The sequence below is a fragment of the Pongo pygmaeus genome, chromosome 18 (assembly GCF_028885625.2).
Source record: "Pongo pygmaeus isolate AG05252 chromosome 18, NHGRI_mPonPyg2-v2.0_pri, whole genome shotgun sequence".
Classification (NCBI taxonomy): Eukaryota; Metazoa; Chordata; class Mammalia; order Primates; family Hominidae; genus Pongo; species Pongo pygmaeus.
The window spans coordinates 55,139,947-55,166,322 of NC_072391.2; the positions used below are offsets into that span (position 1 = coordinate 55,139,947).

General features: G+C 48.4%; 1 protein-coding gene across 2 annotated transcripts; it reads left to right on the forward strand.

Moving 5' to 3' along the window:
* The first annotated feature begins 5 nt into the window (after positions 1 to 5).
* USB1 (U6 snRNA biogenesis phosphodiesterase 1) lies at positions 6 to 23,529 on the forward strand. 2 transcript variants are annotated; one of them, XM_054455097.2, is made up of 7 exons: positions 6 to 843; positions 1,725 to 1,891; positions 11,857 to 12,040; positions 16,104 to 16,157; positions 19,153 to 19,258; positions 20,796 to 20,879; positions 21,966 to 23,529. In XM_054455097.2, exons 1-7 carry the CDS (start codon positions 746 to 748, stop codon positions 22,068 to 22,070), a joined length of 798 nt encoding a protein of 265 aa, XP_054311072.2. In that variant the 5' UTR covers positions 6 to 745; the 3' UTR covers positions 22,071 to 23,529. The 2 variants fall into 2 exon arrangements, with proteins under 2 accessions (XP_054311072.2, XP_063511255.1); XM_063655185.1 differs by lacking the exon at positions 6 to 843 and adding an exon at positions 2,962 to 3,058 and having other exon boundaries at positions 1,770 to 1,891.
* The last annotated feature ends 2,847 nt before the right edge of the window (positions 23,530 to 26,376 follow it).

The following is a 26,376-nucleotide window of genomic DNA, read 5'->3' on the forward strand; positions in this document are numbered from 1 at the left end:
CGAATGCGGGAGGAGCGGGCGGCACGGAGCGAGGCCGCCCCCTGCCGGGGACCCCGCGGCCAGGCCAGGTCGGACAAGCCGGGTGCTCCGGGCGGTTTTCGAGTCGCCAGGCCTGGGCGCCTCGACTAACCGAGGAAGGGCGCTCTGCTTCCGGCCACCCCGCTCGGGCTTAGGGGAGGGGGCTCCGGGTGACCGCCCTCGGCCCGGCTCTGCGCAGGAGAGAAGGGGCCTCCTAGAGGCTCTGGTCTGCCACAATTGACCCGCCCCTAACTGCTCAGCTTGGCTTTTAGGGGCTCGGACTTTGGGCTGGTTTGAGGAGAGGGTTCCAGGACCTCTGATCCTGGTCGGGCTCGGGGCAGGCAGGGGTCTCCGCTGGGTCTAGTGCGCTGACCCGGGACTGTCGTGTCTGGGATGTCTGGTCCCGGGTGGCTGCAGACAGAGCAGCGGGCAGAAAGGTGAGGGCCCTGAACGATATGTGAAATGGGTACCCGAAGGCTGGGGAGGTCCCAGGGGAGTGCCGGGAGGCTGCCGGTGGCCAGAGCCGCGTGCGCAGCCGGCAGGCAGCGTGGAGCCGGTGGGCTGAATCTTCACCACTGTCCTGCCGGGTTCCGCCCCTCCCGGCCCCGCCCCGAGGCGGTGCCAGCCCAGGCCCCGCCCCTGGGAGGGCGCTTCCGGCACAGCGGAACTCCGGGTGCCGGTTGAGGTTGCTGGTGGACCTGCTCTGGTGGTCTTGGATGAGGCCCCAATGAGCGCGGCGCCCCTGGTGGGCTACAGCAGCAGCGGCTCCGAGGATGAGTCCGAGGACGGGATGCGGACCAGGCCGGGGGATGGGAGCCACCGTCGGTGAGGAGTAGGAAGTCTCTCCGGAGGGCGCGCGCTTTCACCCTAGACCCAGACCCGACCCGAATGTCTGGGGGTGGAGTGGGGAGAGAGGGCGCGGGGCGGCTCCGGGAAGGAAAAGGGGACGCAGGGAGAAAGGAGGATTCAGAAGATACCCCCAGACAAAGCCTCAGAGTGGCCCCACCTGGCTAGGGCCAAGTTGGGAGGCCAGACCTGGGTTCGGGCCCAGCCTCGCGCTGGCCCAGTCTATCGCCTGGCACACATCCCTGTACCATCCTAGGTCCGTTTCCTGATTTGAACACAATTGCGATAGTAATACTTGCTAAAGCGTAGGGAGAGCCTTTTCATTCATCCAGTAAATAGTCACTGAGCACCCACTCCCTGCCAGGCTGGGGTCTGGGAATTCAGCAGTGAACAAAACCATCGGCCTTACTTCCTGGGGCTTAGATTCTTAAATGCTAGGCCTTATCTTTGCTGAGTGCTTTACAAGCAGTAGCTCAGTTGATCTAACAATTGCTCTATCAGGTAGACATATACTTTCAGATGAGGCATTTGAGGCCCAGAAAGGGGACATGACTTGCCCAAGATCACGGAGCTAGAAAGTGCTACTCCAGCTGCAGCCTGTCCAGCTTGGGAATGTGACCCCGAACCACATTGCTGCATGCCCCTTTGTTTCCCATGGGGACCTCGTGCCCCAGAGTTGGAGACCCCAATGAGACAATACTGGAGAAACAATTTTGCCATCTAGAAGCTGCTTCCAGCACCAGGCTGGAAACACACACTCAGAGCCACCATATATAAGGGGTTACAACTTTTGTGGTATGTATAAAGGTAGAGAATGCTAAGAGGATACATGTGCTCATTTTTCTTTTTTTCTTTTGCAGTGGCCAGAGCCCCCTTCCCAGGCAGAGATTTCCAGTACCTGACAGTGTGCTGAACATGTTCCCGGGCACCGAGGAGGGGCCTGAAGATGACAGCACAAAACATTGGGGACGGGTGCGCACCTTCCCGCACGAGCGCGGCAACTGGGCCACCCACGTTTATGTACCATGTGAGTGATGTGTGAAAGGCAAGTTGCCAAGACCCATAGACCCATAGGTGCCTCATGAAGGGCAGAATCTGGCCCCAACTAGAAGGAAGAAACCAGAAACCTCTAACACTGGTGGTGGGAAAGTCATTGACTTAGCAGAGAAAGAGCAGGTTTCAAGAACTGGGGATTTTTCTGTCATCTTGGTTTTGAATTCATAGCCTAAAATATGTATTACCTCTGGGTATGATATTCTCCCTGTTCATGAGGAGGTGACCAAAGGAGAATCTGGAGCAGGGTGTCAAGGTCCAGGCACTTTATTTCTGAGAGGGCCCTGGGTACACTGGGTGTGCAAGGTTCAAATCCCACCCTAGCTCTGATCAGCAGGTGGCAGGCAAAAAATGCCCAGGCTTCAGAGTCAGACCTCACTCCACTGCCCACTACTCTGGGTGCCCTTTATAAGATACTAGACTTCTCAGAGCTTCAGTTTCTTCAAATCTAAAATGGGGGTAGCACTGGCTAGGCCAGGTGGCTCACACCTATAATCCCAGCACTTTGGGAGGTGGAGGCAGGCAGATCACTTGAGCCCAGGCGTTTGAGACCAGCTGGGCAACAGGTAGAAACCCTGTTTCTACCAAAAATACAAAAAAGTTAGCCAGGCATGGTGGCACATGCCTATGGTCCCCACTACTTGAGAGGCTGAGGTAGGAGGATTGCCTGACCCTGGGAGGTAGAGATTGTGGTGTGCCAAGATCACTCCACTGCACTCCAGCCTGGGTGCCAGAGTGAGACTCCATCTCAAATAAAATAAAATAAAAATAAATAGATAAAATGGGGAGAGTAGTAATACCAGTCTTCTAGGACTTTCATGAAGATTAAATCAGATAATCTATGTTAAGTTCTTAGCAAAGTACACAGAGTAAGTTTAGGTCTTGAAACCTCCATTTCCCCATCTGCACAAGGAGGATGAGATGATTCTGTCTGCTGCCTATCCACCAGGGGATTTGGGCAAATTGAATAGTATACTGGGTGTGAGAAGACTCTGGTGTTTTTTTGTTTGTTTTTTGAGACGGAATTTCGCTCTTGTCGCCCAGCTGGAGTGCAATGGTGCAATCTCGGCTCACCGCAACCTCCACCTCCCGGGTTCAAGCGATTCTCCTGCCTCAACCTCCCGAATAGCTGGGATTACAGGTGCCCACCACTACACCTGATTTATTTTTGTATTTTTAGTAGAGACGATGTTTAACCATGTTGGCCAGGCTGGTCTCGAACTGCTGACCTTAGGTGATCCACCCGCTTCGGCCTCCCAAAGTGTTGGGATTACAGGCGTGAGCCACCACACCCGGCTGAGAAGACTCTGTTAATCATGCAGCTGCAGTCACATATTTGGTAAAAAAAATAATAATATGTGAACATACAAAGGTGGTCATTGTGGTATTCTTTGTGAAAAACTGGAATCATGCTAAATGTCTGTCAATAGTAGACTGATTAGAGAAATGCTAATCTATTCTGATTAATAGATTACTATGGAACTATAATAATGAACTTGACCTCTCTATACTGAGGGGAAAGATGTCCAACATGTAATGTTATATGTAGAAACTAGTTCCAGAACTGTTTAAATGGTATACTCTCTCTTTTTTTTTAAACAAATAAGATATATAAATTACTGTATGCATATGGAAATAGGCATCACAGTTTAACAGTCTTTATCTCTAGAGTAGTTGGTGTTGAAAGTGGGGTATATGCCCCTAGGGGAGAGGTCAAGATGATCCCATACTTTAGGATGTAGGAGAAAATTATTAGAACTTTTAAATGTATTTTTATCACATCTTTTTAGATTTCTGTTTTTGAGAGTGCACATTTTATAACACAATTTTACAGAGTAGCACACACTTGTAATTTATAAATATATATTTATTAGCATATACGTGCAAACTTGTTTTACTAATGGGCTGTGTGATCACAGTAGTTTAGAGACCATTGCTTTAGGTGACAGAATTTCAAGGGCTCCTGCTTTTTTCCTTTGCATTTTTTTAAACATTTTTTTGTCTTAATAGACTTAATTTATTTGTTTGACTCAGAGTCTTGCTCTGTCACCCAGGCTGGAGTGCAGTGGCACAATCTCGGCTAACTGCTACCTCTGCCTTCCAGGTTCAAGCGATTCTCCTGCCTCAGCCTCCTGAGTAGCTGGGACTACAGGCACGCACCACCATGCCCAGCTAATTTTTTGTATTTTAGTGGAGATGGGGTTTCACCATGTTGCCCAGGCTGGTCTCAAACTCCTGAGTTCAGCCAATCCACCCACCTCCGCCTCCCAAAGTGCTAGGATTACAGGCATCAGCCACCGTGCCCAGCCTCAACCTTATTTTTTAAAGTAGTTTTAGATTCATAGCAAAATGGAGCAGAAGGTACAGAGATTTCCTCTATACCCCGTGCCCCCACACAGATGTAGTCTCTCTTTTTATCAACACCCCCCACCAGATTGGTACATTTGTCACAACTGATGAACCTACATTGACACATCATAATCACCTAAAGTCCATAGTTTATATTAGGGTTCACTCTTGGTGTTGTATATTCTGTGAGTTTGGGCAATATTATAAAGATATGCATCCACCATTATAGGACCATGCAAAGTAGTTCCACTGCCCTAAGAATCCTCTGTGCCCTGCCTATTCATCCTTCCCTCCTTTTAACTCCTGGCAGCCACTGCTCTGTTTACCCTGGTGGCAGTTTTGCCTTTTCCAGAATATCATATATTTAGAAGCATACAGTATGTAGCATTTTCAGATTGGCTTCCTTCTCTTAGTAAGATACATTTAAGGTTCCTCCATGTCTCGTCATGGCTTGATAGCTCACTTCCTTTTATTGCTGAATAATATTCCATTGTCTGGATGTACCACAGTTTATTCATTCACTTACTGAAGGACATTTCGATTGCTTCCAAATTTTGGAAATTATGAATAAAGCAATCAAAACAGTGTGGTATTGATGAACAAATAGATGAATGGAACAGAATTGAGAACCCAGAAATAGACCCACATCATAATAAAGATATCCATGTGTGGGTTTTTGTGTAGACATAAGTTTTTTGTTTTGTTTTGTTTTGTTTGAGACGGAGTCTCACTCTGTTGCCCAGGCTGGAGTGCAGTGGCGCGATCTCGGCTCACCACAACCTCTGCCTCCCAGGTTCAAGCAATTCTTCTGCCTCAGCCTCCCGAGCAGCTGGGACCACAGGCACGCACCACCATGCCCGGCTGATTTTTATATTTTTAATAGAGATGCAGTTTCACCATATTGGCCAGGCTGGTCTCGAACTCCTGACCTTGTGATCCACCCACCTTGGCCTCCCAAAGTGCTGAGAGTACAGGCGTGAGCCACCACAACTGGCCTGAACATTAACTCCTTTGGACAAAAACCAAGGACTGTAATTGCTGGATTTTATGATAAGAGTATAAACATACTCTTTTTGTAAGAAACCACCAAACTGTCTTCCACAGTGGTTGTACCATTTTGCTTCCCATCAGCAATGAATAAGAGTACCTGTTGCTCCACATCCTCACCAGCATTTGTATTAACAGTGTTCTGGAGTCTAGCCATTCTAATAGGTGTGTAGTGATATGTCACTGTTGTCTGTTAATTTGCATTTCCCTGATGACATATGATCCGGATGATCTTTTCATATGCTTTTTGCCATCTGTGTATCTTCCTCAGTGAGGTGTCTGTTAAGGTCTTTTGCCCACTTTTTAATCATTTTTGTTTATGAATATTGTTTATTAATATTAATCATGTTTGTCTATTAATAAATTTTAATCACTTTTGTTTATTAATATGATGTGGGTCTAATATTGGGTCTTAAAATATTGAGTTTTAAGAGTTCTTTATATTTGGAATAATAGTCCTTTATCAGATATGTCTTTTGCAAATACATTTTTTTCCCAGCCAGTGGCTTGTCTTTTCATTCTCTTGACGTTGTCCTTCACAGAGCCGAAGTTTTTAAGTTTAATAAAGTCCAGCTTATCAATTATTTCTTTCATGGATCTTGCCTTTGGTGTCATATCTAAAAAGTTGTCACCAAACCCAAGATCATCTACATTTTTCTCCTATGTTATCTTTCAGGAATCTTACAGTTTTGCATCTTACATTTAGTTCTGTGTCCATTTTGAGTTAATTTTTGTGAAAGGTGGAAGGTCTGTGTCTAGATTCCTTTTCTTATATATGGATATCCAGTTATTCCAGCACCATTGGTTGAAGAGACTCTCTTTTTCACATTGTATTGCTTTTGCTCCTTTGCCAAAGATCAGTTGACTGTATTGATGTGGGTCTATTTCTGGGTTCTCAATTCTATTCCATTCATCTATTTGTTCACCAATACCATTGGTGAACTGTCTTGATTGCTGTAACATTACATAGTAAGTCTCGAAGTTGGGTAGTTTCAGTCCTCCAACTTTGTTCTTCTCCTTCAGTAGTGTGTTGACTATTCTGGGTTTTTTTGGGGGGGGGTTGGTTTTTTTTAGAGATAGGGTCTCACTATATTGCCCAAGCTGGTCTTGAATTCCTGGGCTCAAGCAATCCTCTCGCCTCAGCCTCCCAAAGTGCTTGGATTACAGGGATGAGCCACAGCACTTGGCCTATTTTGGGTTTTTACCTCTCCATGTACACCTTAGAATCCGTTTGTCAGTATCACAAAATAACTTGCCGGGATTTTGATTGGGATTGCATTGAATCTGTAGATCAAGTTGGGAAGAACTGACATCTTTACAATATTGAATCTTTCTGTCTATAAACATGGAATATCTTGTAGGCCTCAAGATATCAGCCCCACTGATATCCACCAGCCCCACTGGGTCGGTGGGTTTTCTCCCCATGTGCGGAGACGAGAGATTGTAGAAATAAAGACACAAGACAAAGAGATAAGAAGAAAGACAGCTGGGCCCGGGGAACCACTACCACCAAGACACGGAGACCGGTAGTGGCCTCGAATGCCAGGCTGCGCTGATATTTACTGGATCAAGACAAAGGGGTAAGGAGTATGAGCCATCTCCAATGATTGACAAGGTTACGTGAATCACGCCACTGGACAGGGGGCCCTTCCCTGCCTGGCAGCCAAGGCAGAGAGAGAGAGGGGAGAGAGAGGACAGCTTACGCCATTATTTCTGCATATCAGAGACTTTTAGTACTTTCACTAATTTTGCTACACTATCTAAAAGGCAGAGCCAAGTGTGCAGGATGGAACATGAAGGCGGACTAGGAGCATGACCACTGAAACACAGCATCACAGGGAGACAGTTAGTCCTCCAGATAAATGTGGGCAGGCCTGATTGATGTCAGGCACTCCACAAGAGATGGAGGAGTAGAGTCTTCTCTAAACTCCCCCGGGGAAAGGGAGACTCCCTTTCCCGGTCTGCTAAGTAGCGGATGTTTTCCCTTGGCACTGACGCTACCGCTAGACCACGGTCCGCTTGGAAACGGGCGTCTTCCCAGACGCTGGTGTTACCGCTAGACCAAGGAGCCCTCTGGTGGCCCTGTCCGGGTGTGACAGAGGCTCGCACTCTTGTCTTCTGGTCACTTCTCACTATGTCCCCTCAGCTCCTATCTCTGTATGGCCTGGTTTTTCCTAGGTCATGATTATAGAGCAAGGATTATTATAATATTGGACTAAGGAGTAATTGCTACAAACTGATGATTAATGATATTCATATATAATCATGTCTATGATCTAGATCTAGTATAACTTGTAGTTTTATATATTTTATTATACTGGAACAACTCGTGCCCTCAGTCTCTTGCCTCGGCACCTGGATGGCTTGCCACGCACAATATCTCTCCACTTAGTTCTTCTTTGATTTCTTTCATCAGAGTTTTATAGTTTTCCTCATATAGATCTTATACTTATTTTGTTAGATTTATACTTAAGTATTTCATTTTGGGGGGGGTTGCTAAGGTAAACCCTGTGTCTTTAATTTCAAATCTTACTTGTTCGTTGCTGGTGTATAGGAAAGCAAATATACAGAAGTTGACTTTTGTATGTTAACTTTGTACACTGCAACCTTGCTATATCATTTATTACTTCCAGGAGATTTTTTTGTCAGTTCTTTTGGATTTTCTCCATAGACAATCATGTCATCTATGAAGAAAAACACGCTGGGTGTGGTGGCTCACACCTGTAATCCCAGCACTTTGGGAGGTCAAGGTGGACAGATCACCTGAGGTTGGGAGTTCAAGACCAGCCTGACCAACATGGAGAAACCCTGTTTCTACTAAAAACACAAAATTAGCCAGCCGTGGTGGCATATGCCTGTAATCCCAGCTACTTGGGAGGCTGAGGCAGGAGAATCACTTGAACCCAGGAGGTGATGGTTGTGGTGAGCCAAGATTGCACCATTGCACTCCGGCCTGGGCAACAAGAGCGAAACTTCGTTTCAAAAAAAAAAAAACAAAAAAACAGACACAGTGGCTCACACCTGTAATCCCAGCACTTCGGGAGGCCAAGGCGGGCAGATCACAAGGTCAGGAGTTCAAGACCAGCCTGGCCAACATGGCGAAACCCCATCTCTACTAAAAATACAAAAATTAGCTGGGCACGGTGGCACATGCCTGTAATCCCAGCTACTCAGGAGGCTGAGGCAGGAGAATTGCTTGAACCCAGGAAGTGGAGGTTGCAGTGAGCAGAGAGTGCACCACTGCACTCCAGCCTGGGCGACAGAGCAAGACTCTGTCATGGGGAAGAAAAAAGAAAAACAGGCTTATTTCTTCTTTGCCAGTCTGTATACCTTTTATTTCCTTTTCTTGTCTTATTGCGTTAGCTAGGACTTCCAGTATGAGTTGAAAAGCAATAGTGAGAGGAGGCATCATTACCTTGTTCCTGATCTTAATGGGAAAGCCTTTGGAGTTTCCTATCAGTTAGCTATAGGTATTTTTAGACATTCTCTATCAAGTTAACAAAGTTCCCCTCTATTCCTAGTTTTCTGAGAGTTTTTATCTTGAATGGGCATTGGATTTTGTCAAATACTTTTTCTGTATCTATTGATAGGATCATTTGATTTTTCTCCTTTAGCCTATTGATTGGATGGATTACATTAATTGATTTTTGAATGTTGAGCCTGCTTTGAATACCTGGGATAAATCCCATATAGTTGTGGAGCATTATTCTTTTTATATGTTGTTGGATTCAATTTGCTAATATTTTCTTGAAAATCTTGCATCTCTGTCCAAAAATCTTGGATCTCTGTAGTTTTCTTGTAATGTCTTTTTCTGGTATTGGTATGAGGATAATGCTGGCCTCATGGAATAAGTCAGGAAGTATTCTCTCTGCTTTTGTTTTCTGAAAGATTATAGATAATCGGTTTAATTTTTTCCTTAAATGTTTGGTGGGATTCTCTAGTGAACCGAATCCATCTGGGCCTGGTGCCTTCTGTTTTGGAAGGTAGTTTTTTGTGTTTGGTTTTTTTTGGTTTTTTTTTTTCGGAGACAGAGTCTCACTCTGTTGCCCAGGATGGAGTGCACTGGCATGATCTCGGCTCACTGCAACCTCTGCCTCCCAGGTTCAAGCTATTCTCCTGCCTCAGCCTCCTGAGTAGCTGGGATTACAGGCAGCTACCACCACGCCTGGCTAATTTTTGTATTTTTAGTAAAGACGCGGTTTCGCCATGTTGGCCAGGCTGTTCTCAAACTCCTGACCTCAGGTGAACCACCCGCCTTGGCCTCCCAAAGTGCCGGGATGACAGGTATGAGCCACAGAGCCCAGCTGGAAGGTAATTAATTATTTATTCAGGCTGGGTGCAGTGGCTCACGCCTGTCATCCCAGCACTTTGGGAGGCCAATGCGGGCGGATTGCCTGAGTTTGAGACCAGCCTGGGCAACATGGTGAAACCCTGTCTTTACTAAAAAAATACAAAAAAATTAGCCGTGCGTGGTGGCGGGTGCCTGTAATCCCAGCTACTCGGGAGACTGAGACAGGAGAATCGCTTGAGCCTGGGAGGCGGAGGTTGCAGTGAACCGAGATTGCACCACTGTACTCCATCCTGGGCAAAAGAGCGAGACTCTGTCTCAAAAAAAAAAAAAATTATTTATTCAATTTGTTTAATAGATTTAGGCCTATTTAGATTATTTCTTCTTTTGTGAGTTTTAGCAGATTGGGTCTTTCAAGGAATTGTTCCAGTTCATCTAGGTTATCAAATTTGTGGACATAAAGTTATTCATGGTATTCTTTGATTATCCTTTTATTATCCATGGGATCTGTAATGACGTCCCATCTTTCATTCCTGATTTTAGTAATTTGTGTGCCCTCTCTATTTTTCTTAGTTAGCCTGGCTAGAAACTTGTTGATTTCCTGATCTTTTCAAACAACCAGCTTTTGGTTTTATTGATTTTCTTTATTGATTTCTTGTCTTCAATTTTATTGATTTCTGCTCTAATTTTAATTATTTCTTTACTTCTGCTTACTTTGGATTAAATTTGCTATTCTTTTTCTACTTTCCTAAGATGGAACTCGGATGATTGACTTTAGATCTTTTTCTTTTTTCTTTTTCTTTTTTTTTTTTTTTTGAGGGAGGCTCGATCCGTCGCCCAGGCTGGAGTACAGTGGTGCAATCTCAGCTCACTGCAACCTCCGCCTCCCAGGTTCAAGCGGTTCTCCTGTCTCAGCCTCCCAAGTAGCTAGGACTATAGGCACGCACCACCATGCCCAGCTAATTTTTCTATTTTTAGTAGAGACGGAGTGTCACCATATTGGTCAGGCTGGTCTCGAACTCCTGACCTCCAGTGATCCACCTGCCTCAGCCTCCCAAAGTGCTGGAATTACAGGCGTGAGCCACCATACCCGGCCTAGATCTTCTTTTCTAATATATGCATTTGATGCTATAAATATTCTTCCAAGCACCTTTTGCTGCATTCCACAAGTTTTGATGTTATGTTTTCATTTTTATTTTGTTCAAAATATTTATAAAGTTTTCTGGAGATTTCTTCTTTGATCTGTGTGTTATTTAGAAGTGTGTTGTTTAATCTCCAAGTATTTGCGGATTTTCCAGCTACATTTCTGTTATAGACTTTTAGTCTAATTTCATTGTGACCTGAGATCAGACATTGGTTTCTAGTCTTTTATATTTAAGGGGTTCTGATGCTTACTATTTTTCTTCAGATTGTATTTTTGCCCTCTAGTATGTCTTGTAATTTTTCCTCGATAGCTGGACATGAAGTACTATGTAAAAGGAACTGTGGTAAACAGGCCTGTACGATGTGGTGATGAGGTGGTGGGGGACAAGAATCCTTCTGTAGTCCTGTGATTGGGTGTCAGTCTTTTGGTGAGCCGGTTCCTCTGGACTGGGAACTTCCCACACGCTTCTCAGAATTTTCCCCCTCCTAGGTGGGACAGGATGGCCAGAAGGTGCTGCAGTTTGGTATTTCACTTCCCCCAGGTCAGTTAAGAGTCTGATAAAACACTTTCAGGTTAGGCTGTAATTCAGTAAGTTTCTCCTGAGGGTAGACCTTGTTAAGAAAAACTGGAGGCCAGGCGCGGTGGCTCACGCCTGTAGTCCCAGCACTTTGGGAGGCCGAGGCGGGCGGATCACGAGGTCAGGAGATCGAGACCATCCTGGCTAACACAGTGAAACCCCGTCTCTACTAAAAATACAAAAAAAAAAAAAAAAATTATCCGGGCATGGTGGCGGGCGCCTGTAGTCCCAGCTACTCGGGAGGCTGAGGCAGGAGAATGGCATGAACCCGGGAGGCGGAGCTTGCAGTGAGCTGAGATCCCGCCACTGCACTCCAGCCTGGGTGACAGAGCGAGACTCCTTCTCAAAATAAATAAATAAATAAATAAATAAAAATAAAATTCTATTAGAAGACATAGACATAGGCTGCTGTCCAAGTAATTTTCTCCCCAAACCGAGAGTAATAAGGACCTCCCTCTGCCTTCTGGGCTTCTTAATTCAGCCATGGCACCTTGGCTGAGAGAACGGCCCGCCCTCTTTACTCTTCCTCTCCAGATGAAGCCAAGGAGGAGTTCCTGGATCTGCTTGATGTGTTGCTGCCGCATGCCCAGACATATGTCCCCCGGCTGGTAAGGATGGAGGCGTTCCACCTCAGCCTGTCCCAGAGTGTGGTTCTGCGCCACCACTGGATCCTCCCCTTCGTGCAGGCTCTGAAAGCCCGTATGACCTCCTTCCAGAGGTGAGTGCTTCCCTCTGCCTCTCTGCTCCCTCCCCTCCACGGCTTCTCCTCCTCTCCTGAGCTACTGCGGGCATTACCCCAGCAGGCAGGCCAGACCTAAAGATAGAACACAGCCCCTCTCCCGGGGCTGCCTGCTCTACTTCTCGTCCTCCGTGACCTTGGGTATGCCGTGGAAGCTCTTGACACCCCTGATGCCTTATCTGCTCTATAGGAAAAGCCAGCTGTTTTTCTGTAAGCTCTCGCTCAGTATTTCCCGCACTTCTGTGACCAGATGTGTAGAGTTTTTTTCCACACCAACAAATTATCCAACTCTCCAGACACCCACTGGGTGTCCTATAATCGAACTCAATTCTGACACTAATAACCCAGGGTTAGTGCAGACTTCATAGGTTAAGGGCTCAGTCCCACAAGACTGCGCTCCATGTCAGACACCATCTGCAGTGTTGAGCTCTCAGGTTACACACAACATCTGTCTCATTTCACTACAAATCAGAGGTTCTATGGACCCCCTCCTCAGGTTTGATCATTTGCTAGAATGGCTCACAGAATTCAGGCAAACAGTCCACTTACTAGGTCGCCAGTTTATTACAAAAGATGTATTAAAGGATACACATGAACAGCCAGATGAAGAGATAGGTAGGGTGAGGTCTGGAAGGGTCCTGAGCATGGGAGCTTCTGACCCTGTGGAGTTGGGAGTGAGCCACCCTCCCAGCACATGGGTGCGTTCTTATTCACCAAGGGAAGCTCCTCAAACCCTGTAGTTCCAAATTTTTACGGAGGCTTCATCATGTAGGCACGATGGATTATGAACTCAGTCCCTAGCTTCCTTCCCATCCCAGGAGAGTAGGGGGTGGAGCTGAAAGTTCCCAGCTTCTAATCATGCCTTGCTCTTTCTGTGATCAGCCCCCATCCAGGACCCCACCAAGAGTTGCCTCATTGGAACCAAAGATGCCCCTGTCACCCAGGAAATTCCAAAGGATTTAGGAGCTCTGTGTCAGGAGCCAGGGTCACAGACCAGATAATAGAACAAAAGATGCTCCTAGCACCCCCACTGCTTAGGAAATGACACAGGTTTTAGGATCTCTGTGTCAGGAACTGGAGGCTGAGACCAACACATATGTTATCATTTCACAATGATAGGTCAAACAGGCCATGGTAATGGTGGGAGCTACCTCATGGGGGCCTATGGGGGTGAAAGGAGATCATGGGTGCCCTCAGCACAGCACTTGGGTGAAGGGTTAGTACCAGACCCCGCTTCTGGTTTTATCTGCCAGCCTGGGGCTTTTTTTTTTTCCCCTTACCTATTGCATTATTTCATAACTCTTTTCCTACCAGAAATGCATCTCCTGCTAGACTGGTCCAGATCAAAACCCTGCTCTTTCACTGAGGCTCTCCCAGTTGGCATATCCTGCAGAATCCCTCCGTCCAGAGAGCAGTCCGTCCTGTGGTTGTTTCACAGGTGACCCCTCCGTCTAGAGATCAGTCGGTCCTGTGGTTCTTGACCCCCGGTGGTCATTTCACTCACCCTCATATGCAGTCATTCCTGGGTCCATCTTCCTTCCTGGAGCCCACGTTCCTCCAGGCCAGGACTGTGGCTTCTCTCTGAATTACCCCACAGCTTTTTTCCAAGTGCTCTGCTCACAGTAGACATCAAATAGATGCCTGCTGAGTCATGGAGCAGGAATGAAGGAGTCCAGAGAATATCTTTCTGGATCCTCTACTGTTGATACTAGAAGGAGCCTAAGAAGCTGCCCGGCTGGTGGTTTTCTGATCCTGCCTTTATCAGCAGAGCCTTTTTTCAAATGAGGTGTTGCACAAAAGCCTGATGTGTGGCTGTGTAAAACAGAAATAAACAGTCTTCTAGCCAAAGCCCCATTCCCACAGTTCAGGGGGCCATAGGCCCAGGAATTCCATAGGATGTCACTGCCCAACTGGGAAACTGCTCAGTTAGCTGAACCCCTTCTGAGGGCCAGAGGAGGACAGGATTTGTCCCAATCCAGTCACTCAGCCAGGGAATCAGGACTGAAACTCATCTCTCAACCTAGTCCAGCCCTCCCCCTCTTTGGATTGTCATTATCAAATTGATTGATTGTATATTATCAGGACTCTCTTAACCACAGGTGCCAGAAGCCCAACCCAAAGTGGCTTAAACCAAAGAGAAATTTATAGGCTGGTATAACTAAAAGATTCAGAGGTAGCACTGGCTCATGCATGAGTGGACCGGGGTGACAAGATATCAGATGGCACCTGACTGTCACCACCACAGGCAGACTGTTCACCATCTCAGCTCTGTCCCCTTCCTTTGTCACAATGACGAAGCCACCGTATCTCCTGGCTAATGGTGTACCAGCCTGGAAAGACAGCCTCCCTCTCTGATTGGCTTCAGCATAAGTCACAGGAATGACTGCCTGGTCTGACCCGGCTCCTGTGTGCTTTCTTTGGGAGTAAAGAGTTAACAGGCCCTTGCCCCTTCCACACAGAGTGCTTCCCTTATCCTGCGGAAGCTCTGCCCCTGGATGAAGGAGGAGAGCGGCTATGTTAGTGCTGATGACTGGCACACTGCACTTGCGCTAGGAAGACGGCATGAACTGCACCCCTCCAGGGAAGCCACGACCTGGGCTCCGCTGCATACAGTGGTTCCTTAATTGGGCATGAGTCCCTTGCTGGGACTTAGGAAAACTCTGCCTAAAGTCCATTGCAAGAAATACTGATCCCTGTGGGATGTATATGTGGCTGTTTCCCTTGCTCACTGAGAGACTAGAAAACAGCACCTGGACACCTGGGCTGGTTCCCTCTGAGGAAAGGATCTGTGTCATGAGTGAAGCCCGGGCAGGTGTGGTCTCTTCAACTTTGATCACCTGGTTGAGCCTAAGGTGACGAAGAGTGAGCGGTGCACCCCTGATTCTGTTGCTGTGACTGAGGAAATGCTAAGCTCTGTTTGGCCAGGCCTGGGCAGCCTGCCTCTGGAGTAGGAGTGGAGAGCCATCCTGCAACATGAGGTTACCAGGAGAAGGAGTTTTGGTTGGGCACAGACATCCAATGTCCACTCCAGGATGTTTGGGAGACACCTTGAGAACTCTTCCTAAAAGCTGCACTTAACCGAGCTCCTGGTGGTTGTGTGATCCCTCACATTTTCTCCGGAGGCAGAGAGTTGGCTGACTGACTTTTGCCCTTGGGCAGATTGTGAGGCTCTACCCAGCATGCTGGTATATTATGTTCCCTCAGATGGGGGTGAGACCCTTGGCCTGGGGGCTGTAAAATGATCTGTTTCTGTGACGAGACTTTCCACGGTGAGATTGCTAGTGTCTCAGAGAACAAAGGACAGAACCAGTCCAAGTCAAAGCACTTACCTAGCTGAGCCTGACTCTTCCCGTGCTATTGATCTGAGGGGTGGGTGGGTGGGGGCATCTGTCTCGATTTCACACCAGCAGACCTATTCCCCTCACTAAAGGGTCATAGGTGACAACAAGGACTCTGGAAACAGGCAGACTGACTGTTCAAATCCTGGCTCACCAAATTCAGCTTCACCATGCCTCCATTTCTTTGTCTGTAAAATGGGCATAATTGTAGGCCTGCTCACAGAGTTGTGTGAGGATTCGAGAAACGGAGTGTGCAAAGGCTTGAGCTCAGCCCTGACACGTGAAGAAATGTTCTCGTGATTGCTTAGATGAAATCGGAGTCGTCTGTTTTTTAAAAAACTGCAAGAAATGAATCAGCTGTTAAGTGGTCCATTATCACCTACTTGATCAATAAGGCTTTCTCAGTTCCCATCAGTAAAGTTGAGATAGTCTCAAATTGTTTATCAAAATGAACTGCTATTAACAAAGTAAAATTTTTACTAGCACCTGGATGATGTTGTGTGTTACTCGGGCTGGGTGATTTCAAGGTCTTGTCCAGCTCTAATGTTTTAGGGTTCAGTATACCACCTGCATAATGGGGTGATAACATTAAGTGCAAAATGAGTTAACTGTATTTTCAAAGTGCTGTTTTTTTTTTAACATAAGCTATTTTTTCTGCCTTTTTTCTTACGATTTTTCCTGAAATGTGGTCTTCTAAATTTCAGATTCTTCTTTACTGCCAACCAGGTAAAGATTTACACCAATCAAGAGAAAACCAGGTGGGTCCTTCCAACCCCCAGTCACCATTAGAGGAAGATTCTTTGGTGCAAAAATTGAGTGCTTTGTTTCTGGACTTGTTTGTCCCGTTGTTTGTTTGCTTTTAACCAACTCTATGACTATAAAGGCAGCTATCCCCAAATCTGAACCTTTCTTTAAGAAAAATAACTGGGAGATCCCAGGCACAGTAGCACATGCCTGTAATCCCAGCACTTTGGGAGGCTGAAGCAGGTGGATAGCTTGAGCTCAGGAGTTCCAGACCAGCCTGGGCAACATGGCCAAACCCTGTCTCTATGAAAAATACAAAAATTAGCTGAGCATCGTAGTGTGTGCCTGTAGTTCCAGCTACTTGGGAGACTGAGATGGGAGGATCGCTTGAGCCCTGGAGGTCGAGGCTGCAGTGAGCCAAGATTGCACCACTGCACTCCAGCCTGGGCAACAGAGTGAGACCCTGTCTCAAAAAAAAAAATAAAAAGGCCAGGTGCGGTGGCTCACGCTTGTAATCCCAGCACTTTGAGAGGCCAAGGCGGGCAGATCACCTGAGGTCAGGAGTTCGAGACCAGCCTGCCTGACATGGCGAAACCCCATCTCTACTAAAAATACAAAAAATTAGCTGGGTGTGGTGGCAGGCGCCTGTAATCCCAGCTACTCGAGAGGCTGAGGCAGGAGAATCGCTTGAACCCTAGAGGAGGAGGTTGCAGTGAGCCAAGATCACGCCACTGCACTCTATCCTTGGCGACAAGAGTGAAACTCTGTCTCAAAAATAAATAAATAAATAAATAAAAAATGACTGGAGGAGCATGTGGGGGGTGGTGCACAGAGATTGAGAGAAACATCTTGGTTTAGTAAAAACCTGTCAAAGTCAGAAAACCTGTTTCTGCCCAGCTCCATCCCAGTTGTGGTGTTTGGTCCGTGTCTTCATCTCTGTGACCTTTCGTTTTCACACTGGCACACGCCTCAACATCCATTGTTAGGCAGTTGTAAGGCTCAAATGAGCCCCAAGGCCTTTGAAAAGTTAAAAGTATTAAAGTGTTAGATGAACATAAGAAGAAATGATTATGCTGCCTTCAAAGCGAGCCTCCCTGTCTGATGCACTCACTGGGCCACCTTCTCTGAGCACTTCTGAAAGGGGCCTCATTTATTCGTTCATTTATTCCATGCTGCACAAGTTTGTTAAGCACCCACTTGTGCCAGGCATTTGCTGTACGCTAAGGATTCATCAGTGAAGAGGTAGAAACGGCCCCTGCTCTTTTCAATCTCATATTCGGAGGGGAGACATAATAAACAAGTAATGAGAGTGTTTGTTAATAACTGGTATGATCTGATGGTCAGGAGTGGGTAGTCCAGGAGGGTACCAGGAAAGTGGCCAGGGAGATGACATTTGATGGTGACCTGAAAATGAGAAGCCAGCCTTGGGAAGAGCTGTTGCAAGAGCTTCAAGCAGAGGACATAGCAAACTAAGTGACTCCGAGGCAGGGAAGATTTCAGCATGTTTGAGGAGGCCAGTGAGGCAGACCCCAGAAAGCACGTGGGAGAATGATAGGAGATGAGATGGGCAGGGTTAGCCCATCCAGGGGCTGCAAGGTCAAGCAAGGAGTTTGAATTTTCAGTATAACGGAAGCCACTGGAGGGATTTGAACAGAGGAGAGGCATGATCTGATCTATATCTGGGGATGTCAGTCTGGCTAGATGGTGTGTCTGTGGCCATGGAGTCTGGGGGCATGATAGAAGGGAGCAAGAGTGGATGCAGGGAAACCAGAGAGGAGCCAGGTGTCATTGTCCAGGTGAGGGACCATTGGTGGCCTAGATTAGGGTGATGGCCATGGAAGACCAAGAGGTGGACACACTGGGGATACACTAGAGGCAGAAGCACCCAAATTACCAATGGGTTGGATTTATGTGAAGCAAGGGGAAGACGAACATTGATTCCTGGGTTTGAGGCTGGAACAACTGGCCCCGTTTTCTGTGATAAGAGACACTGGTGGGATAAAAAGCAAAAGTTCTGCTTTGTACCTGTTTGTTTGTACCTGTTAGGTTTTGCTGTCTATTGGACCCCTAGGTGGAAATGTCACGTATACAACTGGGTGTTCAGGAGAGGGACCAGCTGGAGATAGAAATGTGGGCAGTGTTGGCCTGTGTGGGAAGCGGGGCTGGGTGAGATCAGCCTCCTGGAGAGTGCAGATGGAGAAGATCCAGTGATCTTCACCATGGGGAGGCTGGAGAGGAGAGAGGGTGGCAGAGGACACTGAATCGGGAGACGGGAGGCAGGATTAAACCAGGACTGCATGGCAGGTGATGTCTTGGGAGCCAAGAGAGAAAAGGGTTTCAAGGATGGAAGAGTCCACTGTGTGAGATACTGCTGGGCGGGTACAAGGCGGACGCGAAGTGTCCCTTGGATTTGGTAACATGGAGGTTGTTGGCAACTTTGACAAGAGCACTTCCAGCAAAGTGGGTTGAAGATGGGAGGTGAGAAAGAGATAGTGATGGTGGACAAATCGTCTTTTTGAGAAGTTTCACTGAGAATGGGATGGGGACTGGCTGAAACCGTGGGTTCAGGGGAGAGTTTTTAAAGATGAGAGAGAGCGTGGCTGAGTGCTTGTGGGAGGCGTGGCAGATGCCAGGGAGCAAAGTCCTTGAGAAGAGGCCTCGTTGAGGACAGGAGTCGTTTGCAATTGGAACGATGATGGAGAATGGGGGTGCAGAAGCTTCTGGGTTTGTGACTTGGCAGTGGTGGGTGAAGGCGTTCCTGGAAGGGTTATTAGATCCAGGGGAGGGAGGAGAGCTGTGTGGGTGAGAACTGGGAAAGGAAGATTTACAGACAGAGAATCTGAGGACTGAGAGAGTTGGCTCATGGAGCAGGAAAGTGAGTGTACCAGGGAGATGGTGAGACCCACAGCCCAGGCCTCTTGGCCTTCTGCCTGGCTCCTCCTCGGCTGCGCAGATGGCTGGTGTTCTCAGAGGCTGCATCTCATGCCTGCGTTGTCTTCCTCTCCCCAGGACCTTTATTGGGCTTGAGGTCACTTCAGGGCATGCCCAGTTCCTGGACCTGGTTTCAGAGGTGGACAGAGTCATGGAGGAATTCGACCTCACCACTTTCTACCAGGTAATGAATGGGGCTGCTGCTTCTCCATTGACCCATTTCTAACGAGAATAAAACTGTCTTTAAAGAAGCCCTCGTAAGAGGCAAACCAAAGACCCTTCAGAACCTCCTGTGTCGGTGCTCCGAATGCCAGCCTTCTGAGGATGCACACCTCGGGAGGTGAGGGCTTTGAGGTGTAGTCAGATGCAGCCCACCCAAAGTCCGACATTTCTTAGAAATCTTGCTTTATATCCTAAATATGCCCGAGATTTGTACCTTCTGCTCCATAATGTTCCCATGTTGTTTTCACCTTTTTTAAGTAGATGTCCCTAATAATTTTTGGTCAGCTTGACCCTCAGAGAAGAGTTGTAGCTTCATACACCTTCCTGCACCTTGCCCAGGCCCTCCAAGGGCACTTGGACTCTAAGTCGACTGTCAGGGCTTTGAAGGGCCATTCATTTTATTTGATATATGTTTTTAAACTGTGCTGAGGGAGATAAGTATGAATTTGAATGAAGACAATTATTGTTGCTTCAAAACTGGAGACTTTGGGGATTTTGTTCATGTCATCTGAAAAGTATGGTATATACTGGAATGTCCTAGATCAGAATAGAGGGTGGATTTTCTTTCACGTCACAGATGTAATGACCCTCTATGATACTTCAAGGAAAGCCTCTGTGAATATGACTGTCTTAGCTCAGGCTGTCATAACAAAATACCATAGACTGGGTGGCCTAAATAACAGAAATTTATTTTTACACAGTTCTGGAGGCTAGAAGTCCAAGATCAAGGTGACAGCGTGGTTGATGTCTTTTTTTTTTTTTTTTTCTTTTTGGAGACAGAGTCTCACTCTGTCGCCCATGCTGGAGTGCAGTGGCGCAATCTCAGCTCCCTGCAACCTCCGCCTCCCATGTTCAAGCAATTCTGCCTCAGTCTCCCAAGTAGCTGGGACTACATGTGTGCAACACCACACCCAGCTAATTTTTGTATTTTTAGTAGAGATGGGGCTTCACCATGTTGGCCAGGCTGGTCTCAAACTCCTGACCTCAGGTGATCTGCCTGCCTTGGCCTCTCAAAGTGCTAGGATTACAGGTTTGAGCACTGCACCCGGCCAAGCGTGATCGGTTTCTGGTGAGGGTTCTTCCTGGCTTATAGATGGCTACCTTCACATGGTGGGGCAGGGGTTGGGGGCCGCAGGGAGAGAGAGCAGTGCCCAAGCTCTCTGTGATTAAAGGGCACTAATCATGAGGGTCCTGCCCTCATGACCTCATCTAACCCTAATTACCCCTCAAAGGCCCCATCTTTACATACTATCACATTGGGGGTTAGGGCTACATGAATTTGGGGGAGGGGACACGATTCAGTCCATAGCAAGGACCAGTCCTGTGCTGTTTTGTCTGTCTGTGGAGGGTGCTTTGGATCAACACTGAGGATCTTGTCTCCCACTGGGCAGGCCAGGGATCCAGCAAGGATGTCACGACAGCTCTGTCACAGACCTGCTGTGATGGCAGGGCCTGCCAAGGCGTCCGGGTGACCGCCTGCCTCTCGTTTCCCTCCCCAGGACCCTTCTTTCCACCTCAGCCTGGCCTGGTGTGTGGGTGATGCACATCTCCAGCTGGAGGGGCAGTGCCTGCAGGAACTACAGGTGAATTTCCAGGGTGGGAGCACAGAGGGCGCTGAACTCCAGAAATGACAGGACAGATGCTGGAGAGCGGGAGGATGAGGCACCCAAACCTGAATCCCTGGGAAACAAATGACATGGCAGGAGGCCCCAACACCTTCCCTTGCGACTCAACGTGTGGCCCCTGGACTGGCAGCTTCAGTGTCACCTGAAGCTTATTAACAATACAGATCTTTGCCCCCACCTCCACCAAGACCTAAGAAATCAGAATTACATTTTAACAAGATCTCTGGGGATTTGTGTGCACATTACAGTTCTAGGGAGCACTGCCCTAGAACACTGATCTGTGAGGAGGCTGCAGGCTTCCCCTGAAGTCCTAGCTGCTTGCCCAGAGGTCAGAGGCTTGGGCCTGGCACTGAAAATGGGTGAAATGTACCAGGTGTAAGGAACATCCAGCCCCCAGAGTCTATCAAATTTTGATAAGTAGCTGAAAGATTCCACTTCCCCATCTGCGCCCTTGGAGGAGAACCAGCACGTTACATGAAGTGGTGAGTGGCGGCGATACTCCAGCCCTGCTTGGGGAGACAGTAGGAGTGTGGCCATGCGGGAAGGTTGGCCTAGAGTTGCCAGCACTTCTGCTTCATAAGAGAAGCCAGAAACCTAGATTTTTACATGTAATCTGTCAGTTTTCAAATGTCAGCAACTAATTTGGATGTTTAAAAAACATTTTGCAAGCCAAACCAAACATGTGCAGGCTGGATGCAGCTGTGGTCCCTCATTAAGGAGCCACCTTGCTCTTGGCCTGTTGTTGCTGGAGGTGGCAAAGAGCTCTAGTTTGAGCTCCGGCAGACCTGGGTCCCAGGCCTGGTTTTATTGGTTTCTGTGATCCAGGGCTCTGAGCATCTGTGTCTCATCTTTAAAGTTGAGATGATAGGACCAACCTCAGAGATTACAGAAGTGATCAGACAAGATCACCAATGCAGAGCCTGGGAGCCTGCAGCCTCAGCCTTGCCCAGCCTCTGAATTTGGGTGAGCTGGTTTTGTTTGCAGTGCCCTCTGGGTCCCAGATGCCCCTTAATGTGACTGTCCTCCCCTGGCTGCTGTTTTAAGGCAATCGTGGATGGGTTTGAAGATGCTGAGGTGCTGCTGCGTGTGCACACTGAGCAAGTCCGCTGCAAGTCTGGGAACAAGTTCTTCTCGATGCCTTTGAAGTGAGCACCAGAGGCCTTCCTCCTCCAGGGCCCTCTGCAGACCAGGCTGAGATGGAGGAACCTGCTAAAATTGATGGAGATGCTTCTAGCCTCCCAGTAGGAGGCCCCAGCCATGCCTTCAACCTGGCAGGAGGTGTAGCCACTCCTCATCCTCCCTGAGTGCTGATATTCTCTCTCTCTCTCTCTCTTTCTCTTCCTCTTCTTTCTCTCTCCTCTCCTCTCTCTTCCTCTCCTTTCTCTTCCTCTTCCTCTCCTCTCTCTTCCTCTCCTCTCTCTTCCTCTCCTCTCTTCCTCTCCTCTCTCTTCCTCTCCTCTCTCTTCCTCTCCTCTCTCTTCCTCTCCTCTCTCTCCCTCTCTTCTCTCTTCCCCTCCTGTCTCTCTTCCTCTCCTCTCTCTCTCTCCCTCTCTTCTCTCTTCTTCTCCTCTCTTCCTCTCCTCTCTCTCCTCCTCTCCTCTCTCTCCTCCTCTCCTCTCTCTCCTCCTCTCCTCTCTCTCCTCCTCTCCTCTCTCTCCTCCTCTCCTCTCTCTCCTCCTCTCCTCTCTCTCCTCCTCTCCTCTCTCTCTTCCTCTCCTCTCTCTTTCTTCCTCTCCTCTCTCTCTCTTCGTTTCTTCTCTCTCTCCTGTCTCGGCTGTTGTGGGTTGCAGGTTGGGTGCTGCTGTGTTGTGGTCCTTCCCAGAAACTACCAGTAGAGGGCAGCCTGGGCATCCTAATTCTTACTCTGGTTGTTACACAAAGAAAATATTGGGGTCACTGGCGAGCCCACCCACACTTGCCAGAATCTCCACTGTAGTCCCCCTAACAAACAGCCCTTCACTCCTTCTCCCACTTCAGCAATTTGTATTTTGATGCCATTGGCCTCAGATCAGAGTGTTTTAAATCATCACGCCCTGGCTTATCCCTGGTCAAGCCAGGACACGGGGTGCTTCAGTGGGTCTGTCACCCTCTCTCCTTGAAGCATGTCGCTTTTATTTATTTACTTTTACTCTCACCCTGCTCCTGTGCCAGCAGGGGCCACTTCAAAGCCAAGGTACAGGGTGATAACTTGTGGTCCAGCATCAGTTTTCTCCACTTCTTTCTCCCACTCACCCCCAGCAAGGTGCCTGGGGAGACTTGAGCAGATGTTTCATCTTGGCCTGGCCAGTGGCTGAAAGCCAGGCCTCCAATGCACTGTGACCTTTGGCTTCCCCAGCAGCTTTCCCAGAGAGGCAGAGGGGCCTTCCACAGCCCGGGTTCTCCTGCTGCCTCCTGCCTGCTGCAGCTGCAGGCATTCTGAGGGGCAACGTGGAGGAAGGGCCAGGGATGTATGGGATTTTAATTTTTTCATCAAACCTTCCCCATGGCAAAGAAACAGTCAGTCCTCTTCAGGTGTCTTCTGGATTTCTGGTGATGGAGAGAGAAATCTTTTTATGTTACAGTTTTAAATTATGTTCAACAAATAAAAATTGCATTTTTTTATTTTGGATCTTTTTGGACTACTTGTATTTAACCCAGTGAAAAGATGACTGTCACCTTCCCCTACCCTGTCCAGCTGTGTCTCACAGTTTGGGAGGATTCTTGGAAGTCTCTGCTGTGACTTCCAAGGTGGCCTTGAGAGGCATTAATGATGCTTTGGTAAAATAAGGGTAGGGAGGGGTCACCCGGCCTGCCAGGTCTACACACAGAGTTCTCACATAGCACATCTAGCCTGGAGCTAGGTGGCGGGGGTCACCACCCTCATCCCTCACCCACATAGGCAGACATTGACGCCTCATACTGCTGTGACACTGAGCACTTCTCAGAACCTTCTCGTGTCTTCCTCCCAGTATCCCCCTGAAAGGTAAACAGGGTGGGAATGTCTAGTCCTCTGCTACAAGAACAGGTTAAGTGACTTGCTTGCATGAGAAATAGGGCCGTACTCAGCCCTAACCTCAGGTCCTGTGCTGGGGTGGCCCTGATCCAGCGCTGCACACCACCTGGTGGTCAGACCTGGCATCTGGGTGGGGACATAGGGCTTGAGGGAAAGGTGTGGGGAGAGGGGCCTGTTGCCCAGGCTCCCATGGTGGCCCCTGCAACCCCACCTTTCCTGAAAGGGGCAGCCTCCCAGCCACTGCACTGAAAGACCCAGGCACATTCTGTGCCTTGTTCCTGCTCCCCACCGCATTGATCTGCTGACTCCAACTCATCATTAGGTTGGTTCTTCTGGAGAGGAGGAGGATGCCGGGCACACTTTCTGGCTTGTAAGCAACATGGCAACTCTGGCTGTGCAGCCTGCAGTTAACTGACACCTGCCCTGTGCCAGGTCCTGAACTGGGCACTTGGTGAACCAGACTAGGTCTGCCCTCTGGGTGCTCACAGCAGGGCTGAGCAGGCAGGGAGCACAGAAAAGAATCCCCATCCTCAACATGGCACTTCCCCAGACTTGGGTGCTGGCTCTTACTGGGAGGGGGGCAGGTGTGAGGTAGGGCCTCCATCAACAAGCCCAGGAAGAGGGACTGGGCCATTCCCCTGGGGGAGGATGTGGCTGGGGAATCCGTCTGTGCTGAGGATGGAATTTGAGTGCAGCAACTTTGAGAAATGGGCCAAGATCAATAACCGGCTCCTCAATGGAGAATGGAAGGTGGCAATGGAGGAAGGAAATAGGAGCCTCGCTGAGGGGGAGGGGTGGGCAGGCTGGGCCTGAGGAGGAGGCTGGCGGCAGGAGCTTGGCGGGCACCCAGACACTGAGTGTGCCTCTGGAGCAGAGTAAGCCCGTTGAGCGAGCGCTCCCGCTGACAGTGCAGAAGGAGCCGGGGCTCTTCCATAAGAGGAGATTCTCCATAAGAGGAGAAACATGGGAGACAACTTGAGACAGAGGGAAGACCAGAGCAGGCTGCGGTCCCCCTCAGGCAGGCTGGCCCAAAGAAATGCTCTTGATGAGGATTTTATCGCACCAGGGAGAGTATAAAATCAACACATCTGGCCTCGGTGTCCTCAGATGTTCCCCGCAGGGCAGGGAAATCATTTCACGCCTGTTTGGCCGATTTCCACCTGGCACTCTCCAGCGCCTCTCCAGACCACCCCAGCTTTGTTTCCAAGGGAGAGGGAAATTACCTTCGCTTGTTTGTTTATTCCTTGTCTTGGCACCAAGAGTCCCAAGGCCTGCTTCACCTTTGATGGTGTGTCGGGTGGGTGCATCGCCCAAGGGGCCCCTGGAGAGGAGAGCTGGGGGGAGGGGGTGTCCTGGGCCTAGTTCCATCCCACAGCTACTTTCCTTCACTGAACAGGAGACCTCCCCTACAACCTCAGAACTCTCCTTTTGCAAATGAGGAAACAAACCCAAAGAGGGGAATAACTTGCTCAGATTGCCCAGTAAATTACAGCTGAGGCAAAAACCCAGGGACCTGGCTTCTGATCCAGAGCTTTTTACAACCCCTCACACCACATCAGCACCTCTAAATGAAACTGCTCTGAAACACCATGTCTGGGCTTTCGTTCAAAAGACCAAGAAAAAAAGGTGTGTGGTGGTGGGCGGGGGTGTCAGGGCATAGATTAAACGGTATTGGCAAAATATGGATAAGGTTTAAAGCTACTTGATGGAAGGGCTGGAGTTCACACATCTCAGTCCCACTGACTAGTACTTTCAGGCTTTGGGTGCTGGCCAGACCCAGTAGAAACCCAGCTATCTTGGATTGGATGTAGGTGCAAATCCACCTTGGATTCCCAAAGTACCTATAGGAGCCAGAACCAATAATTGGGAGGTTCAAGATCTGGTCACAGGGGATGTCATTTCCTTAAGGCAGGACTGGACCCCAAGAGAGGAACCTCCAACAGAGAGAAAATCACCAGACTTGACCAACGGAGGCCTCAAAGAATGTTGCTCCATTCATTCCTGGGCTCCTCTCACTAACAGCTAGCCCCTTAAACCCCAACCTTTTTTTTTTTTTTTTTTTTTTGAGACAGGGTCTCGCTCAGTCAGCTGGGTTGAAGGGCAGCGACATGATCATAGCTCACTGCAGCCTCAACCTCCTGGGTTCAAGTGATCCTCCCACCTCAGCCTCCCAAGTAGTTGGGCCTATAGCCGTACACCACCACACCTGGCTAATTTTTGTATTCTTTGTAGAGAGGTGGTCTTGTCATGTTGCCTAGGCTGGTCTTGAATTCCTAGGCTAAAGCAATCCTCCCACTTCGGCCTCCCAAAATGCTGGGATTACAGGCTTGAGCCACTTTACCTAGCCCCAAACTATTTAAAATTGGCTAATCGGGACTAAATATCATGAAAGAGTGCAACGTGGTCGGTTAAACAAGGACAACCCTGTTGTCCGTGTCTGAAGACCACTGCACATTTCCCAAA